Source organism: Zerene cesonia, chromosome 8 (assembly GCF_012273895.1).
Source record: "Zerene cesonia ecotype Mississippi chromosome 8, Zerene_cesonia_1.1, whole genome shotgun sequence".
NCBI classification, from domain to species: domain Eukaryota; kingdom Metazoa; phylum Arthropoda; class Insecta; order Lepidoptera; family Pieridae; genus Zerene; species Zerene cesonia.
In genome coordinates this window covers 2,573,531-2,594,622 of record NC_052109.1, presented here as the reverse complement: position 1 = coordinate 2,594,622, position 21,092 = coordinate 2,573,531, and the positions used below count along the sequence as shown (strand labels likewise).

General features: G+C 33.7%; 3 protein-coding genes across 4 annotated transcripts; 2 read left to right on the top strand and 1 right to left on the bottom strand.

The window, feature by feature from the left end:
* Positions 1 to 1,203: 1,203 nt before the first annotated feature.
* Positions 1,204 to 2,522, bottom strand: LOC119828591 (protein doublesex-like). Its single transcript, XM_038350800.1, has one exon. The coding sequence runs from the start codon at positions 2,461 to 2,463 to the stop codon at positions 2,032 to 2,034; it is 432 nt and encodes a 143-aa protein (XP_038206728.1). The 5' UTR covers positions 2,464 to 2,522; the 3' UTR covers positions 1,204 to 2,031.
* A 6,669-nt stretch (positions 2,523 to 9,191) lies between these two features.
* LOC119828705 (sodium channel protein Nach-like) lies at positions 9,192 to 14,134 on the top strand. The gene is made up of 10 exons (XM_038350945.1): positions 9,192 to 9,385; positions 9,642 to 9,851; positions 10,235 to 10,409; positions 11,091 to 11,239; positions 11,405 to 11,528; positions 11,781 to 11,930; positions 12,377 to 12,614; positions 13,129 to 13,315; positions 13,681 to 13,778; positions 14,011 to 14,134. The coding sequence occupies exons 1-10, from the start codon at positions 9,192 to 9,194 to the stop codon at positions 14,127 to 14,129; spliced, it is 1,644 nt and encodes a 547-aa protein (XP_038206873.1). The 3' UTR covers positions 14,130 to 14,134.
* Positions 14,135 to 16,145: 2,011 nt separating this feature from the next.
* LOC119828668 (NAD-dependent protein deacetylase sirtuin-2-like) lies at positions 16,146 to 19,235 on the top strand. Of its 2 annotated transcripts, XM_038350905.1 has the most exons (7): positions 16,150 to 16,325; positions 16,395 to 16,643; positions 16,767 to 16,973; positions 17,412 to 17,561; positions 17,916 to 18,108; positions 18,605 to 18,791; positions 19,091 to 19,235. In XM_038350905.1, exons 1-7 carry the CDS (start codon positions 16,208 to 16,210, stop codon positions 19,229 to 19,231), a joined length of 1,245 nt encoding a protein of 414 aa, XP_038206833.1. In that variant the 5' UTR covers positions 16,150 to 16,207; the 3' UTR covers positions 19,232 to 19,235. The 2 variants fall into 2 exon arrangements, with proteins under 2 accessions (XP_038206832.1, XP_038206833.1); XM_038350904.1 differs by having other exon boundaries at positions 16,146 to 16,643.
* The last annotated feature ends 1,857 nt before the right edge of the window (positions 19,236 to 21,092 follow it).

The window sequence follows — 21,092 nt, the reverse complement described above, 5'->3', positions numbered from 1 at the left end:
TTGTACAAACTTGAAATTCGGTAAAAAGGTAGGTTAGTTGATATCCCCTAAGAACGGATGTAAAACGACTGCTCACTTTTTTTCAAAAAAAAATCATTATATGTTTTTTTAAGGTTTGTTAGCTTATAACTTTCGGCTGGGTGGGCCAATTTTGAAGATTCTTTTTTAAAAGCTAGTCTAAATATTGTGATAGATCCAATTCACATTAAATATATCGCTTGCTCAATTGAGATAATTTTAGATGTATTTTTTTTCATCAATCATTGTAGTGTAATGATATAACTCTCTCTGTGAACGAGTCTTCATAAGGTTCAATTTCAATTGTTGTGTTTAGAAATAGCCTAACATTTTGGCTAATGCGAAATTAAACTTGAAAATATAACCTGAGATTTTTTTTATTCATTTTTTTATTTCGTAAACGGGCAACTAAGCTGGCGGTTCGCCTGTTGGTAAGCGATCAACATTCGCAGAGCTAATACATTTTCCATAATTTTCTGAATACTGATAGATGCCTGTTAACCATAAAAAAATAAAGGAAAGTAAACTTTAAAAATGTTCCATTTAGAGTAACAAAGTTAAGCTGTTTACAAGGTTTTTTATTCCACTCAACTCACTTTCCCTATAAGCAGTGGAAGAGTGATACATCGGAGGGCTCACCCGAACCAGCGCACCATTTTCAACATCTGATCAATCACGCAGACTGCTTCCGCTGAAGTGGGCAAATATGCTCCGAAAACAGTAATTAAATAAAAATACACACACATAAGTCGCATGGAAAGAAAATATACATATGCCAGTATATTAACATTTGTGATTTGAACTTTGCATTTTAGTAATAAATTCGCTAACCGCTCAACATATCATTCGCTTGAATATTAAAATATTAAGACTATTGAAGCTGAATAGCAGATTTCAAGACCAGCGTTACTCAATAAAAGATAAGAGTTATTAACAAGACTACATAAAAAAAAAAACAAATTATCCCCATCCCCATACCCAATAATCATTTTAGTCCGTAAAATCTTTTTGTATACATTGTCTACTCTGCGTATAATATGGCTAACTTCAAGAGGTGTGGTGTTAGAGGTTAAATGTAATGGTAATCTATTCACCTACTGACCTTTGTAAATTACTTTACCATTAGAAAATAAATATTTATTTTTTTTATTGAAATTATCACAATGTACATAATGAAAGAATATATTTTAAATATAAGTAATACGTAAAAAAATAGATTTTAAAAATATCCCGAATGAATATGATTGAAGCCGGGATAATTGACTGGTTAATTTATGAAATAAGTAACCGAATTATGTAACGTTGTAACAGGTCTGCTCCTAGAAGTCATGTTGGGGATATTTCTCTCAAAATAATGTGTACAACGTTTGTTGAGATGATGCTATTTTCACGATGAATACAAGTATCTGAAAAGTTTTATTCATACAGCGCTTGCATAGTCCATGGTCGGCTCACAACTATGATAAACGTGTGTCGGTGTATTCCACACTTGTGCAAATCGATGGCGAACCATCGGATCGTATACCTTTTGCTATATCTCAATCAAATAAAAGGTATTTAATTGTAACTCCAAAATCGCGACGAAAAACATATATGTTTTTATCCAACTGAATTGTTCAATAAAGTGGATCATATGTTGGAAGATTTGGATTGTGGGCGTCCAATAATTACATGAGGCCTTCAAATTTTTCATCGTTTCCCTTTTCCTTTTTTTATTTTGAGATTTGATTCAAACCCTTCCACCCTCTCCTAATCTCACGAGAGATTTCACACTTAGTACTCTGTACTTTTATTTATGACTAGGTAAGACTATCATTTACGATACACCCCCCGGGGCTCCGGGAACCGAATCCACTGAACTGCTGCAGCCTAGCGAGTGGGGCGCTGGGCTCGGAGCGCTCTTCACGCTGGTCGAGCTAGCGGCGCCGCCAACTGCCCAAGGAGACCATGATTTCGCGATGTATGAGATGCGTCGAGGTCTGGATTTAGATTTATACAGAAATCCTGCACATATCAAGGGGACACCTCCGGGGACCTGGAAGCCGAATCCACTGAACTGCTGGAACTCAGTGAGCGGGGCGCCGGGGGCGGCACCGCGGGGCTTCTCGGCGCCTTCACTATGGGAGGCTCTGGTCGCTCCAGCTCCACGCCAACTGGTTGCTTCCTGGACCGCGCCCTCGCCTCGTCCTGCGCTTGGGCACGTCTCAAGGCCGTCTGGAGCGCCATAACGCGCTGTCTGTCCGCCGTCAGCCGGCATTTCTCGCAAGTGCAATAACGATATTTGCAGTAGCGCTTGTGGCCCTTGAGCTCTATCTTGAGACGGTGATTTCGGCAACGGGCGCAGTTGGGGGGAGCCCTGGGGACGGCGGAGCTGGAGGCGCAGACGTCGGAGCGCTCTTCGCACTGGTCAGACGACCGGTGCCGCCAACTGCCCACGGAGACCATGGTTTCGCGATGTATGAGATGCGTCGAGCGACACACGCGACGCGACGCGCGCTCACGGTGCAACTGATCGCCCCGCCGCCGGCTGCGCTACCCCGCCCCACGCCCCTTCTTGACACTGCATTTATTGCTGTGCACAATGCACTTTGCACTTTTTTATATCTTTCCTGATTACAGAACTCTCACATACGCAGCCGCACTTAAATTAAAGAAATATCGCACAACAGTCCAGAAAATATTTTTGTCATTTCTTTTATATCATGACCAGCACCTACTAACTCAGAGAGATTAAAATTTTTCAAATTGCTCCCTAGATAAACTTCTGGATATGACGTTTTTACATAAAATATTAAATGGTAAAATTGATTATCCAGAACTTGATAATTGATAATCGAATAGACATAATATCTGTATTGTAGACGGAGGCGACGTATTAATAAGCTTTTTCTTTTGCCCTCCTGTAAAACTAATACGATATACTTATAATTCACCTATTACAAGAACTGTAAGACATTATTATTCTTTGTTAAATTTGATATTAATATTTTTTCTGATAAATGACCTGGAATAAAGCACAAGATGATAAACCTTTTTTGTCCTAATTTAATGACTAAGTAAATTTTCAAAAACCTTAAATACTTGGATCATGTTCATCTACATGCATGATTATTATTAATTAGATTATTTTCTGTTACTCTTAGTTGAGTTATGTTTGATGTCATAAATTCTTGTGTGTAAGTTGTGGTCACATATAACTGGTCGTGCATAAACCAACTTATATGTATAAATGATGTATAGCTTAAGTACACATATTATGTAAGTACATGTACACATATTATGACCTTTCGTGATACTTAAAATAAAAAAAAACAGTGCCAGCTAACTTCTAGGCGCCTTGTCGTCACGAAAAGTTGTGCAGAAATTGATACTTTTATATCAAGCAAGTGCTTTTTTAAGTGTTCTAAACGTATCTGTTAAAAAACCGATTTTTGTTTTTCTTTAAATAATATGGACATTTTTACTTGTAAATGTATTATTGTAATCGGACAGAAATTCATTTTATTGTCGTTTTTCATATGTTCAGATAAATGTAAGTTCATAGACGCACCTAAAATTGAATAATATAATAATAAATAATAATAATCCGTCCTTTCATTCATGTGGAATCCTTCCTGATAAACGTTGTCTTAACACAAGCTAACATTTAACCGACATCTTGACCACAGTGAAAGTAACATGCACTTAGCTCTTACTATATATATGTTAAGAAATAAAGCATACTTGCACACTAATAAACGCTTACTGCGTGTGGCTGCAGCTCAAACCCTCGCGTGTAACGCACACACGCACGATCGCACTGATCTACAGTGCCAAACCGTCATTGTGTGCGTTTTGTGATTGTGAAGATCGTACGTAATAATTACGTATGTGTGCATAATTGTTCATAAGAACACAATTGCGTTTTTATTTCTAAATTTCTACACAGTATCCGAATTTTCTTTTAATATCTATCTCCTAATCCTAATATCTTCTAATGTTCCTACATGGCATTTGCCTATGACCTGTAGGCACATGCAAATATCAAAAATCCCAAGTTGGTACGCACGAACAGGATTAGGAGTATCATCCGCAGATACTACGTCGAAATCTAATCCTACTATAATATTATAAATGCGAAAGTTTGTAAGGATGTGTGTGTGTTTGGTGCTCTTTCACGCAAAAACTACTAAACCGATTGTAATAAAATTTGGTGCGTAGACGGCTGGACAACTTGGACTTTTTGTGTAAGCATGTTACACAATAAATGTTTGTTTTTGTAACTGATGCTACATTACCATTTGTAAGTTGGAATGTTTGACAAGTTTTTTTAACAATTTGTAATTATTCACCCGCGCAAGCCTGTGTCCAGTAGAAATATCGCGATAAAAAGTTGCATGCTATTCCAGCTGTCCAGCTATCTACGTACCAAATTTAATTCATTGTCGTTCAGTAGTTTTTGCGTGAAAGAGTAACAAACACACATCCTTATAAACTTTCGCATTTATAATATTAATAGGATTATAAAGATTTTAGGTGAGATATATCTAGTGGTATTTTTTGATGGCGAGAAAAGAGAAATCATTTTTTATGGGTAATTGATGATGACTACAATGAATATAATGATTTGCGACAAAGAGTAGATTCATATTCATTTTGCAACTACTTTATAATAATAAAACAGAAAAATTCTACAAAATTGTATACAAAACGAAATATATTTCTGAATCTGAACAAAAAGAAAATATATTTTGGTTTAAATTAAACAAACAATAAATGTGTAGAAATTTTAAATTAGTCAACTTATTTTAAGGTTGTTTAATGATTGAACTTATATAATACTATCCATCGTGTTATGGTAAACCAGTTTATATTCAGAATGTGTAATAGTTTTTCTTCATTGCCACAACAGGGCAACACAAGAGGGCGATGAGCATTCGGCCACGACACGATTTAAATTATCTCTCTGTGATTGTCACAATGTGAGCGTTTTAAAGACCCGTTACAAGAACTTCGTTGTGTAGCACATTTAATAAGACCACAACGCGTTGTGATTATGGGCAATTTTTTTTGCTTAAATGAGCGGTCGGTCGGATCGGTCTTTGAGCGTAACATGTATGCAACCAGTATGCAACCAGTCGGTTCTTCTTGGAATACCTTATTAGCACGTCATTAGACGACTTGAGTAATAATATATACTTAATGTTATAAATCGAAATTCAGTTTTGCAACGGCATTTACGGATTGAGGTGCACTTGAGCGAACCCGAGTGAAGCAAACTAGAATACAGGGAAACGGAAAATAAAAGGAATATACTAAACATACATAAAGGAGACATTGTATGCAAGAGTGATATGTACTAGGATATTTAAAAAAACTACAATGATGCCTATTCATTGAGTTGGGACTAGTTTATAACCGTTTATAACCGGACTAGTTTAGAACCGCAGAAATAGATGCACAATTAAGGTTAAAATTGTCCAAAATACATCCTTAAATTTACTCAATTTGTGACAGAAACACACACACCCATTACTATACTAGTAAATATATATTTGTTTTGGCACTGTATTGTTACTTTTTATTGAAATAAAGACATTTTCTTCAATAGTAATTAATTAGTTGGTTCAGGGGTTCGCTGTCACCTCAAAACTTTAACAGGGGTACATGGAGCCGAAAGTTTGAGAAACCCTGCACTAGCACAATGTCTTAGATATCTAAAGAACCTCGAAGACTCTCCGGCGATTGCGGGTTACGAACTTTATGAAAGTACTCTCCGATTTATGCGGTGACAAGAAAATCTCATACAGGTTCTCCGGCGGTAATTACATATGTACTTTCTTCCTGTGTTGTATTGGTTGTTAGAAGATCTCTAAATATGTGTATAAAAAAAAAGGTTCGCTTTTATTAAAGTAAAAATGTGACGCCTTGAGATAACAGTGATTTAGTGTATTTAGTGTATATCTTTACAATAAACTAGGTCTTATGATTGAAAAAATCTCACGTCATAAAAATAATAGTTTCTCTCTCTCAATTAATCAATAAACGTGCGATAACCATTACATTGAGCACAGCTGCCCCATAAATACCATCAGCCGTTTTATGTATTACATATGGAAGGCAACTTATACCGTTTAATAATGAAATGCAGCGGCGGCCTAAGGGTGTGGACAGGCCATTCGCCCCGGGGCCCAACTTTGCAGGGGCCTCACGCTTCAAAATAGTTTCACAACACAAGATCGGCTTTTGCGCTTTCTATTCTTTGATTTTATTAGAGTGCTCCAATTAATGATTTTAGTATTAAAAGCCGCAAACATAATTTTAAAAATTTTGTCTCTTTATTTGTTAATTACGTAAATCTTTAATGTTTCGTAAAGTTTAAAGTGTATTAAGTATTAAATTTTAATTGTTTGTGCTACTGTAGCATTTTTCATTAAACATAACAAATACCTCACCAGCGCACCAGTCCCACTTTTGCATTAAATCCTTTATACGAAAGACTAAGGGCCTCGCAGAGACCTGCCGTCCCGGAGCCTCGCTATGTGTAAGTCCGCGTCTGATTAAATGACATTGAGCCAATTAAAAGTTCCTAGAGCTCTTCGATCTTACAATGTATGAAAGCAAAAACTGTGCGTTAACAGGCCATAAAATACTATATATTAGCTGGAGGTAAGATAATTACCCGGAACGCAGTACTCCAGCTATCAACATTTATTTTTTATATACTTACCTTATATTTGTTTTTTATAAAAAGAAATTGTGGCCTGCATCATTTTGATTATGAGTCGTTGTGCAAAGGTAACTTTATCCTTTTTGCAGGTAGCTTGTGCCACAGATAACATAATACTATGCTTGTGCTAATGTACTTAATGTATAGGATGTAATAAAATAACTGTTCAGTTCTCTTATTTTTACTTAAAGAATAATTAGATGATTTGTATAATTTCATAATGAGTGTAGGATTTAAGTTTTTGAATAGATATTATGAGATTTAAACTTGATTATTGCATTATATTTTATCTGTATTTAATTCAAAGATTTATATAGAACGAAATAAAGATGACACAAGCACAAATAGAAAAAAAACAATAGAGGTCCATTTTAATTTGTTGTACAATGAAACAAGCACACTGTATTGTAGTACATTAAATATGGCACTGATTTTGATAAGTTAAAAATCATAATTGGCACGTTCAGCAATTAAAACTAAACTTCCTTCGTTCATTTTGTTTCATTCCAAAATGAGTAATAAAAGATAATGAAATGGATCAGGGTATATGTAATTGAACAGGGAAATGATTTAATGGGCGGTAAAAATTATTGAACGAGCGGTTACGTGTGGGCGGAATAAATCGGAATTTGTCGGTAAGAAATCTCAATCTAAACAATTCTATAAACAATGAGATGGTAAAATAAAATAAAAAAGGATATTTAGATAGCAATGAAAAATTAAATTACTTTTGCTTTGACTTTACCGTGGTGGATAATTGCCTCATGCCTGAACCCTCAGAGGAGGCCTGTGTCCCAGCAGTAGGAACAAATATGGGTTGATGATGATGATAATAATAAGAGGTGGTTTGGATTTCGAATGGTCTATCTTTCTTCCTTTTTTTCCAAGTGGAATGATTTTGGCTTCAACTGGAGGTACTGCGTACTTCAAGCGTATTGACAAGCCAATTATATGTTTACGCAGCTTACACGTGGACATTTCTAGAAAGTTTGGGCATGTACATGTTCCTTGAGTCGATTCTTCTTATGTTTGTGTGTCGGAGTCGAGCACGCTTCGGCAGGTATTAGGCCAGTTCGCACCGTGGAAGTACTACAGTTTCCTCACCCGTCCCAGTCCATTCCTTCTTTTCAATCCTTTTCCCTTAACCCTTAAAAACAGGGAGTGCATCCGCAGCAGCACTACCTCTGTGATGTTCATGGGCGGTGGTAATCGCTTATCTGCCGATCTGCCGGACTATTTACAGGTATTGTATTATTGATCTGCCGAACTATTTACAGATATTGATGACCTTAAAATTTTAGTCATTATACATTATATAATATGTACAATATTAAGGTCATCAATTAAGGTAAAAAAATATCTTAGTAGTATATTATCTGTGCCCTATTTTAGTAGCATAACTAATAGAAATTATCCTACCTTTTATTTTGGATCAATCTGCAGATAGTGAGTATATTTGATTAGAATCGGTTGAGTAGTTTAGGAGTCCATCGCAGACAAACAATGTGACACGTAATTTATATATATATATGAAGATTGAATTTTTTGCTATCGTCATACCTGTTCAAATAAAGTAGGTATCCCCAACAATTAACATCGTTTAAATAAGTATCGATAAAGCCTTTAATGAGTGAAAATAAAAAAAATATTTTTTGTAGAATATCCAAGCGGGAGCGTGTTAATAATTATGTTTGCGATTTAATATGTCCAACTTAATTATTGTGTATCATGCAAAGAACTAGAGGTCTGTATAAATTTGTGACAAGCGCTAATCATTGATTGTTGTTGTTTACATGCTCGAATCCCTAGATCTTCTACGTTCGATTAAGGTTTATTTTGTTTTATCTTCACCAACATTACAAACTTTGTAATCTCGTCAAAGTCATTTTTAAATTTCTATTATATTATGTTATTCGATTTGAAAGATCTTCCAATTTTGCCTCGTGTTTGCCCGTGGTAATAATTTTGAGTATTTTTCTTAGATTATTAGTACTAGCGCGTTCAAAACTTCGAATCTTTTATTAAAACTTTACTATATTGTTATTATAGTAGAATACCTATTATATTGAAATCTTTAAATAACTGTTTGAAAAATAAGTAAATATTATTTGTTAAATGAAAATTACATGAAATTGGTCCTCGAGCAAAGGGTGCCAACTGTCAATAATAATTATACGGAATCATAATATATATATATATTTTTTAGTAAAATGTGACAAAGGTTTAGTACAGAATTCGTATACATTTATTATTTATTTGACTCGTCGCCGCATACTTCAGTAAAAGCATATTTATAATACCGTAAAGACCGGTTTTTACAAACACATATTCTTTATAATTAAATCCTTCATTTTGTATTATTTTGTACTTCAAACTGTATGTATACCGTTATACCTTTGTAGTTCGTAACAAATATTATTGTAAATTGATTAAAATATGTATTTCTTGTTGCGCAAAGAAAAAAATGAAGGCGTTCAATTACGATAAAGCAAACGCAGTATGGTGGCATGCGTACAGAAATCGTCATTCAAAGGAGTTTTACAGTGTTGAGATGATATTTCGGCAAGCGTTAAAGGACACTTTTCGGGAATATGCCGACCATTCATCAATAAGTGGTTTCCAGCAAATGTGCAATCCAAATATTTCGTATAAACAAAGGTGATTACATATATAAATATAATTTAGGTGTACATAATGCACCTATTTGTGTAGGTTGCGTTTCTGGATGTTTCATTTCGCTGAATAGCACATTTAGAGAATATGTGAATGTTCAAATATTGTATATAGATACTGTATTTTATTTCAGCGCCCTTAAATTTTTGGAATAACTTTATGATTCTGTAGTCTGTTATTAAAACTGAATATTTTATCTTTCACAATAGTTTTCAACATACAAATATTTTTCTTTCTTTAGGTTAATCTGGGTACTAGGTTATGGCATTATGCTGGGTATAATGTTATATTTCTTAATATTTTACATCTGGATCGACTGCTTGGATAAACCGTTTGTTGTGACCATGGAAACTTCAACATACCCTATTTCATTGATTGATTTTCCCGCCGTCGCTATATGCAATGTGAACAGGATTAGTAGAAAGGCACTGCTAAAGTTTGCTCATGATATGTAAGTTTTCCTATTTTCAAATAATAATTTTATTGACATTGCTTTTTAACTCAAAAAATATACAAATTTTGTGGCTTTCGTTTTTATCGAACGCAATGTAAAGAAATATTGTAATTTATCGTCAAAATGGTTTTAGTAGCTGAAATTTGAGGAACCTGTAGAAATAACAAAAACGAAACTGCCTCTTTAAATAAATCAATAAAACAAAAAAATGTTATGACTTTCAGGATGATACTCATTAATTAAGTTATATTTTGTCGAAGTAACTTTAATAACGACTTTATTTAAATGAAATATAAATATTGTGATACATACTTATACAGGTACTAAAAATATAATTTATGACACAGGTGTAGTAAAAAATATTTATGATTTTTATGCAGTCACCCCTTATTGGCGAAACATAACGAATCCATACTTGATGTACTGGATTTCTTCAGACAGTTGGGCAGTTTTATTGACTTTTCGTACAATGAATCTATGGCGAACCACAATTTCAACAAGCCATTCGAGAAATTAATGTACGAATCTAATGAAGTTTTACACATTATGGAGTCGGTAAGAAACAAAATATATGATAATTAGGTACCTATAGAGATTCTATTAATATCCTTTGTGACTTTTCTAAAATATTTGATCATGTAGAACATTCCACTTTATTAACTAATCTGAATTACGATGGAATCAATGGTTTAGCTCAGAACCTCATAGCTTCATACCTTTATAAGATGCAAATAATTGTTGTTCTTTTTGTGGCGTTACCTAGAGCGTCCTGCATGGACCCTATTTTAGGTTCCTTCTTCTTCGTCTTAATATATAATTAATGATCTACCTTTTTTATGTGTGAAATAGTTCCCTTTGTAGATGATATCTCTAGATCCATGCGGAATTAAATGTAAAAAAACATTAGATGCAAAATGGAAAGCCTATGTCAACACTGCCGCTTCTTTTATTTTGCTTTGTAGTATTTGTTTGTTTGTTTTTAGGTGTTTTTGTTCCAATAGTTATTATACTTATTAAAATATCATTAGAACGGTATTGTACTTGTAACATGTTGCGACTAAGCAATCCTGCATCGGTTATTTTCCTCGTTCCGTTTCTCATGGGCTTAAGTTCCAAAACCATCTACTGCAATTACTCCGCATCAATGTGTATAAACTGTAATATTTGCAAGTCTGTTTTGCACTCGAATTTTGATGTTAATACTGTCGATTTTTCTTGTGTCTGCACAATAAATAGCTTGCACCCTCGTGTGAAGAGATGCTGCTGGACTGTGTATGGGCAAATCGCAAGACAAATTGCACCGAACTTTTCCAAGTCCGTCGCACCTCACACGGCCACTGCTGCGTCTTCAATTATGTACTCGACAATTATGAGACCGGTTTAGAGTAAGTAATATAGTAATTGATCACATAATAATAAACATTATCGACATAATCGATAAGAAAATGTTTGTTACGTCAAAATGAATCCCACAATTACGTGCTATCGGATTAAGTAAATCAAAAACTTCATACCTAATACTTTTTCTCATATTGTTTCCTTTTTTAAAGCCAGGCTATTCCTCCGAAACCACAGCGTCAGGCAGTGCCAGGAATTCCCGAAGGTCTAAATATATTGGTGGACCCGTTGGTTGACGACTACGCGTACTCCCTTTACAATTACTATGGTATCGAGGTATAAACATACAGACTAGTTACTAGTATCACATTAAAGTAGGTATCTACACACTTAAAGTTATACTTTATGAGCTTCGGCCTGTTTCCTTTGGGGTGTAGCAAGCAAAGAAGAAGGCAACATACCACTGGAAAATATCCTATGCTATATGTAGCTATCTACTGATTCTTTATGTCACTTTCGAATCTGTAAGGGTTTGTTTCGTCAATTTATGCCTTTCAATATAATAGTGTTCTATCCATACATTTACAGGTATTTCTATTCGACTCAACTCACTTTCCCGACATAAGCAGTGGAAGAGTGATACATCGGACGGCTCAGCCGAACCAGCGCGCCATGTTCAACATCTGGTCAACCACGCAGACTGCTTCCGCTGAAGTGCGCAAATATGCTCCGAAAACGGTAATTAAATAAAAATACACACATATAAGCTGCAAGGAAAGAAAGAATAATGTACAAACGAGTATGCCAGTGTGCGAGTATGTGAATATTTGTGATTTTAAGAGATTTTTTAGTTACGATTTTTTAAGCGCTCAGCGTGAACGCTATAATATTAAAATATTACGCCTATTATCACTGAATAGCAGATTGCAAGATCAGCGTAATTCACTTTAACTTAATTAAAGGTAAGTATTATTATAACAGGATAAAAAAATATCCCCATCCCTTATTACTTTATTAAAAGAATGAACGCAACTTTTGTGTCATAGGCTTCATTTTTTATCCCGTGTCAAACTAATTGACGCCGGGATAAAGGGCTAGTAAATTAAAAATGCTTAAGTAATCGAATTATCCAGCGTTGAAGCGCTTCTATTTTGTTATTTATCCCAATACATTAGGAAATTTAATTCTTCATAAAGTGCGATTTATCTCAAATGAAATGTGTGTTTCAGCGAGAATGCTATTTCCACGACGAATGCCAGTCTCTGAACAGATTGTATTCATACAGCGCTTGCATAGTCCATTGTCGGATCACAACTATGATGAACGTATGTCGATGCATTACGTACTTGTACAAATCGATGGCGAACCCATCGGATCGTATCTGTACCTTCGCAGATCTGCCGTGTCTCAATCAAATAAAAGGTAATTAATTACTCCATTAACTCCAAAATCGCGACGAAAAACATTAATGATTTATGTCTATCTGAATTGTTCTATAAAGTGGATATATATTTGGCCTATCCAAATATACAACATAAATTAAGTAAGTTGTTTAAATTTTTTTACCCCCCTCTTTCCCTGGTAACATTTGACTCAAGTCTCTCCCTCCTCTCGCAATATTACGTAAGATTTTTACACATTTTTCACACTTTACGTTTATTTACGACTAGCTAAAACTAACGTTAACGATGTATAGACGAGCTTACCTTGCGGATTTCCTAAAATCTTGTTTAAAAATACACATAAAACTTTTAACAAAACTTTAACATTTTGTCTATGCTTTTACCTGCTTTTAGTTGAATAAAAAAATAACGTGATATGAATACCTACTTGAATGCCTCGCGTAATAAATAGATGCAATCAATACTTGATCTAACATTTGAATTGTCATTAGAGTCAATAAGATAAGGTATTTACCTATTATAATTTCTTCCAGAAAAGTTGTTATACCTGTATCCGAAACAACCTACGAACAAAGTTGGGTTGGAACTCGAACTTATAGATTCACTTAAATGTGATGATTGTTTATCGGACTGCCAGCACACGAAGTATTTCTCTAAATATTCCAAAGTACCATTTGATAAATTGTATCCTCATGATATGATGTTTGTAGAATATGTACGGTAAGTGTTTTATCCTACGTAGAGTCACTTTGTATAATATATTTCTTTTCTCTCTAGTTTGGCTAGTCACACTTATATTATAAATGTGAAAGTTCGTTTGTTTGGATGTTTGGCCGTCAATCACGCTGAAACTACTGAACGGATTTTAATGAAATTTGGTATACAGAGAGGGTATGAGCCGGCTTGAATATAAAGATTGAAATATTACATAATTCATTAATTATGTCTATTATTATTTATATGATATAAATGTAGGTATAAAAGACATCAGTTATAAAAGTAAAAAAAGTTAATTGTTTCGTGACAAAAATATATTATTTTTTTTTAAGTATTCTTTAACATGCATATCTTACTTAACACCGTAGAAACATGACGGGAAAGATTTGGCTCTCGGTCTATAAAGGTTCCCGAGATGGCGTACTGAACCGCCTTGACGTTGTCTCCTACTGGTTTGAGATAATTAGTAAGTATACAATATATAATTAACATATCTAATAAAAAAAATCTTACCATTTCTACAACAATTAGCAATTTCGTATCATGTAACATTGCAATATAAGGATAAGAGAGAACATTAATTAGATTAGCCTTACAATTCATGCTATACGATGACGTTATAAAACGTAAAAGACCATAGTTAAATTAAGTTTTCTATCCGATTTTATTTTTTATTTTTAATATATCTCCTCTTTCAGGTATCGTCGGTAGTTTTTATGGAATACTTATTGGATTATCTATCATTTGTGTGTCTGAAATCTTCTATTACTTTTTAGTTCGATTTTTTATACGTTTATATCGTTTATGTGTAAAATAAATAAACAATATTAATACCGATTGCACTATACTTTTTTGTTATAATCCCTTTAACGCTGCTACCGACCTGACAGGTCAATTTTTGTAAATAATAAAAATCTCGATCTAAAATGTCCGCAGTGCGCCTGTGTGAAAATTTAATTCGAAAGTTCATGTTAGGTATTACTTGAACCTCATTGTAATAAGTGTAATCAAGAGAAACAGAAGACGGTATGAAAAAAAACTTAAAAGGTGTACTTTTATAGCCCTTTATATTACAATATTACCACTATATACTCAATCAAGAAGTTAGTACAACGCGTAAATGGAAAACACACAATAAAGAATAATAATAAGCCCGCAGGGCACCTTGTTGCGAGGTGTCTGGCAGTAGCGACCCCGCGGACCCCAAATCTCCCGGAGGAAACCCCTGTCCTAATCTGGAGTACAGCTTGTCGAGGACAGAACCCCCTCTAGCTTGCCTTAACCGGCCAGCTAGACTTGAGTCGTGTAAGCTTTTAGCTCCAAGAGTGGATTCGAAGCATATGTATCGAGTGGGCACGTGATGCTGGATTCCTCAGGAAACGCGTACCGTTGTTTAAAGTTGCTATTTTACAAAGACTTGAAAGAGGGCCCATTTGTAAGTGAGTTACTGTCTGCCAATATATTATTACTGACTTAAATGTAGTAGAAATGCAGACGCCAAAGTTGTCATAGACCCAGTGACCAAATCATTTAACACCTCCGTTCCATAGCCCAGTTTTATTCCTTTACGTTTTTGCAATAGTCCTACATCATTAAATTCTCAATAGGGCCTTTGCGTGTTAGACTTGTGTCCCCAACTAAGTCTTCCAAAAGAACGGGACCTTCTAATGGTGCCCGGGCATTATAGAATAAGATACATAAAAATATAGTAAACAGTCGTATGCACTGCCGAGAAATGTAGTAGAAATGAAAAAAATAATTATTACGATAACTAGCGGTTCGGCCCGGCTTCGCCCGTGGTACACATAAAGTCTAAAGCCTTCCTCAATAAATGGGCTATCTAAAACTGAAAGAATTTTTCAAAACGGACCAGTTGTTCCTGAGATTATCATACAATATAAAATAACGTATAAAAGTAAACCTAACTTAGCATTCTTTATACGCCTTCGTAGTTTTCGAATTCTTTAACACTATAAAAACAATAATCTAAAACCCATTTTTGAAGTTTATTCTTAAATTGTATTAAACGTAATTTTTTAGGTCATTCGGTAATATGTTAAAGAATTTTATAAACATAGATAAGCAACTTTTACTATATTTATTGCATTTTGGGTTAAAGTTAATTAGGGTCACTCCGACTGCGACAATTTACATGACAAGTTTTTTTAAAAGATACATACATATTATGTTTACGGACAAAGATACACGCTTCAAAATATGTCTTGTTTTTGTTAAGTGTGAATATTAATTTATTTATAAAAAAATAAACATTCATCTATTACTCTTAAACATCATTAATTAAAAGTTGGATGTCAGCTTTATTTTTTTTTGGCATGACATAAAATAGACAAGGCGAGCTGAAATTTTTTTACAGTTTATCATTCAGTATAATTTTTTAATCTCAAATCAGTTGGACCATATTGGGAAGGAATAGCAAGGTTTTGAGAAATCTATATCACGGCAACCTAAATCGGTAGTCACTGGGTCATATAAAATATGTAATTACTTTATTTTATGTCAATAAATATTTTTTCATTTTCATTTTTTCATTTTTTTTTAATTTAAAATGATTAATAGGTATGCAATTTAAAATTTTCGTTGTGACCCAAATGTCTTGTATCTTCAACATGATGTTAATGAATTAAAAAAAAAGAGCATTTACAAAGTTCGCTTTGTCGAATATCAGATTTAACTCTATGGAATTATTATAAAATAAATACTAATATTAAATAAATAAAATGTATACACTAATATTATATTTATTTATCTAACATAGGTTTAAGCGAAATATTAATAAATTGTATGAAATGTATAATATAGTGTTGTATGATTACGCAATAACTAAGAAATGTTACTGCGCATTTCTCACATCTCAAATATTTCCATTTTCCAAGAATGCGCGTCATTTATCTGTCAAAACGACCGTGGCAAATTTGGACAAAGACAAAATTTTGCAGTCGCAATTTGTTTTTAAATAAAATGTCTGCAAATTCGCCTCCCGGAGTGAGTGATGGTGAGTTTCTGCTGTGTTTGCTGGAAAAGTTATTAAAGCGCGATTATCAATGTTTATCTTGGGTTTTAGCGGAAGAACATAATGAACCGTCTAACCCGCCAAATCCGATTGAAGGTTTAGGTTCTAGAATCCGCGATTTAGATGTTGATACTATTCGAAGATATTTGGCCCAAAAGCTTGGTTTTTACGAGCCAACCGAGCCATCTTCATCAACAGAAAAAGTTTTGGATGAAGTTACTTTGGATGGAATTGTGAAGTGGATGAAAAATGAAAAATGCAAAAATGTTATAACTTTATCTGGAGCGGGAATTTCTACATGTGAGTTTTTTTTAAATGCTTTATTGTTTAGTTAATGTGCATGTATGTCGTTTGAATATACCTACCTGCCATATATAGAAAACCAAAATACTGAATAATCATTTATTATGTTTACCTTTATAGCCGCTGGCATTCCCGATTTCCGGAGTCCTGAGACTGGTTTATATCACAATTTACAAAAGTACAATCTCCCTGAACCACAAGCAATATTTGAGATTAATTTCTTTCGACAAAATCCAAAGCCATTCTTCACTCTCGCAAAGGAATTGTTTCCAGGAAACTTTAAACCAACAGTTTCACATTACTTTATAAAACTATTGCATGAAAAAGGTAAATTCAAAACGATTTATTTATTCAAGTCTTATTGATAATTTTACTGCGAGTTTATTGAGATAAATATTTCAAACAAGCTAGCTATGTTTCACTATATTTACTGAATTTATCCATGATACATGATTCAATAATTAATTTTCTCCATCACAATCTAAATGTTTCATAATATTATGGACTACTCAAATTTCTTTCTGCATTGCAAGGGTGCTAAAAAGTATGCATGTTTGGTTTATTTGATTTTATATGACTATTTAATCACTATGAAGTAATGTATATGTCATCTTATTTTAAAGTGTATGTTTAAAAACTTATTTTTGCAATAAGCTATAGGCTATAGCTATATAGCTATATATATATATACTGTTTCAAAACTCTGTAAGTTTGCAACATTGAATGTTAATATGTATTAAATGATCAAATAATTAACATTTCCAGGATTACTATTGCGTCATTATACACAAAATATTGATACGCTGGAAAGAGGAGCGGGTATCCCTGATGATAAGATAGTTGAAGCTCATGGTACATTCTACACCTCACATTGTCTTGACTGCCGAAAGCAATACTCTCTCGAATTTATTAAAGGTACTGTGATGTTAATTAGAAATAAATTATTTTATTTAAGACTGGTTCATATATTGTATAGAACAATCAATTAATGTATAATTAATAAAAATTAGCTCTAAAAATTATACCCGGTAACTTAAGTTCATGGTTTAAAAGTAAAAAAGCATGCTTTGGCACTATTGTGTGAGCTTGCACTGGGATACCTATATTGGCGTGAAAGAGTAGCCTGCTAATATGTTTAGTTTGGTGAGTGGGGGAGTCGGAGTCTCATATCCTTTTCTTTACCCTTTCCTATTCATTTTTTATTCCCAATTTTAAATAGAACTGTTTTATTTAATTTACAAAGTAATTTAAAGCCTATAAAATTTTCAGAGCGCATTTTCGCCGATGAGATACCGATATGCACAGAATGTCCAGGCATTGTGAAACCAGATATAGTATTCTTTGGTGAGAGCCTTCCGGAAAGGTTCCAGAATTGTTTACAAGAGGATTTCCAAAAATGCGACATGCTCATCATCATGGGATCATCACTTGAAGTGCAACCATTTGCATCACTAATTGATATGTAAGTTCTTTGTAATTTATACATGCTAAAGAAACTCTATTATTAGGCTCTCATTTATGTGGATTCACAATTATCTGGATTCATACTGGGATCACTTTTATTGAGCAGTTCTCAAGTGGTTTGAAAATATTATAAATACATTGTCATGCTTGAGGCTGCAGTGTTTTTTTTGTGTATGTCATCATTGTTATCATTATCATCAGCACCACCACAAGCGCCTCCTTTGGGGGTTCAGGTCATAATCCACCATGCTGGCCAAGTACAGGTTGGCAGATGTCACTTTGACATACTGGTTTCCTCACAATATTTTCCTCCACACTTTTGAGTACTGGTGATGAGGCATAATGTGATAAATAAAAAGGCGATTAATTTCTTGCATGCATTTAGTTAAAACTGGTCTAGGGAAAATGCATTGTAAAGAAAAACAGGTTTTAACGGTATCATATACAATGAATAACCATACTTTCGGTTTTACTCAATTAATTGTTTATGGCAGGGTGCCAGAATGGTGTCCTCGTCTTCTCATCAACCGTGAGAAGGCAGGTATGAGGTCACCTATCCTGCGCCTGTGGGGGCTGATGAGTGGAGGCCTGCAGCTGGACGAGGACTCAGTTAGAGATGTGGCACGGCTCGGGGATTGTGATGAAGGATGCCAGGATCTAGCTGACCGACTTGGCTGGGGGGTGAGTAGATTATTGTGGAATTCCTTAGTATTTCATTCTTTCAGTCCAAACTAAGTGTTTTTGAGTACTTTTTGGTTAATGTGTTTTATAACTAAATATTTCCAACAATTTTATGGTTTCTGATAAATTCAAATGCTTCTGGTCCATTAGTCATGTCGTTTTCATTGTTGACGATTTTAAGAGAGGCTTTGGTAACACGACTTTTTTTCTAATTTTTTTTTTTCAATTAGAAAGTAAAGAATAAGGAAAGTTTATTTACCACTACAGGAAAAGTACTATATATCCACAAACAATTACAGGAAGAACTCCGCGCCTTAGTAGCTCGCGAGCACGAGAGGCTAGAGCGAGAGGGCGCGATCACTAGCCCTCACGCGCCCTCTCTCCCTCACACTGTACCGGAGCCCGTTCCTGGCCATAGCACTACAGAGCCAAAGCTATGAAACCGACAACAAGCCAGTGTTGCCGTTAGATATCAGTGCTTTGTGTAGTGTACTGTTTCTAAGCTATAAGCATACAAAGTGTTTGGTTTAAGATTTGGTGATTCGAGTGTTATGTCATAGAAAAGAAAGAATACTACATGTATATGACATAAAGGTTTGGATCTCACAAACTAGGGTGAGAGCAGAATATTGAATGAAATATACTTATTTTGTATATTTTTGCTACTAAAGGCAAGCCAGTTTGCAGTAAAAATAATTGCTTGGTTAAACAAAAAAAGTATGTACTTCATTCTAGTGTGACTATGGCAAATTTTTTAAAAATATTGATAATACTTCAGTACATTTTTCTTCTACTAAATAAAATAATTTGATCTTACATGCTACATATACAAATAATAATAATTACTCATAAATATTATACAAGCAATTATTGAATTTTAAATAATAAATTACTCCATACTGAAAGCAATATTATGGTTATGACTTGGGATATATATTATATCATTGTTAATATTTAAAAAATTCCAAATAATTTGCACAAGCAAAATAATTAAAGAAGAGCTATAAATATGTTAAAAATTAAAAAGCTTTCATATCATCATCAATCATTCAGCTAATGGAATAGCTATAGAAAATAAATCTGTTCTATATCTTATATTAAATCAAAGGTTCAAATCATAGAAATAAATAGCTTTTGTCTTGCTTACACTTATTGGGATTGTACTTTTCTTTCTCTTTTCTGTCATAAAGCACACAGAAGAGAAGGAAGTATAATTAAAAGGGGAATGGCATAAAAGGGATGATTATTCTGTGTGTTAAAAACATTTGTAAATTAAATAAAGTTGAAGTGTGAAAAAATATTTCTTAAATTGTAACAATGTTATTATGATTGATTATCTTAATTTGTTAGTTTTTGACATAATACTAAAATAGTTAAGCTAGATAGTCGTATTTTAAGTACATTTTTCGTGTTTTCAAACTTGTGGGTTTTAGATCCTTATTGGGGAGCACATACACCTAAAATTGAAATGCGTAACAAATACAAGCAATAATCAATTAAAATATAAAAATTATGTATTATATAAATTATAATATTATCTGGTTCAAATGCAGTCAGTATACGATCCTTCGGGAGTTGCATTACGCGACAACAGTTTTTTACGTCATTTACGTGTCAGTATTCGGAACCGTACCTTTAATTATCGTACACATACGATAATTTTGTGCCTACGTACGATGTACGATAGCATACTATTATCGTACGCAGATTGTACGATAATTTCTATCATGATGCAAAATTTGAGAATTTATAGTATTTCACTCATGCGCTGATGGTCTAAATCGCAGTAGCATGATTTTATTTTGTCCAATAAAATCTTGGTAAAATACCGGGAAATACAAGTTCTCTATTCCTATTGGTTCTTACGATTCCCTCTGCTAAGTTTCACCAATTCCGATACTGTAATTTATCAAGCGCCTGCTGTACACGCTTTCTTGTTGGTTAGTATAGCATTTACCAATGCGAACAAGAGAATGTAATTTCGATATATCGATTATGTGCACACTTCATATCTATCGTATATTTTGTGTAGAAAAAGTTGGCAGTCATTTCGTTATATTATTATTATATTTATATGATTAAACGTCTATATTAGCTCTGACAAAAAAACTATATTAAAATATAAAAATTATATTTTCTGTTTTTAAGAAATAAGTGTATATTGATATATAAAAGAAATTCTTTCATTTTATATTTCACTACTCATTCATATCCATTTCTTCTTTATAATAAATATAGTTTAAAAAAACTAAAAAACACGCTTTTCAAGCACATCAAACTAAAAACTATAAAATAATTTTT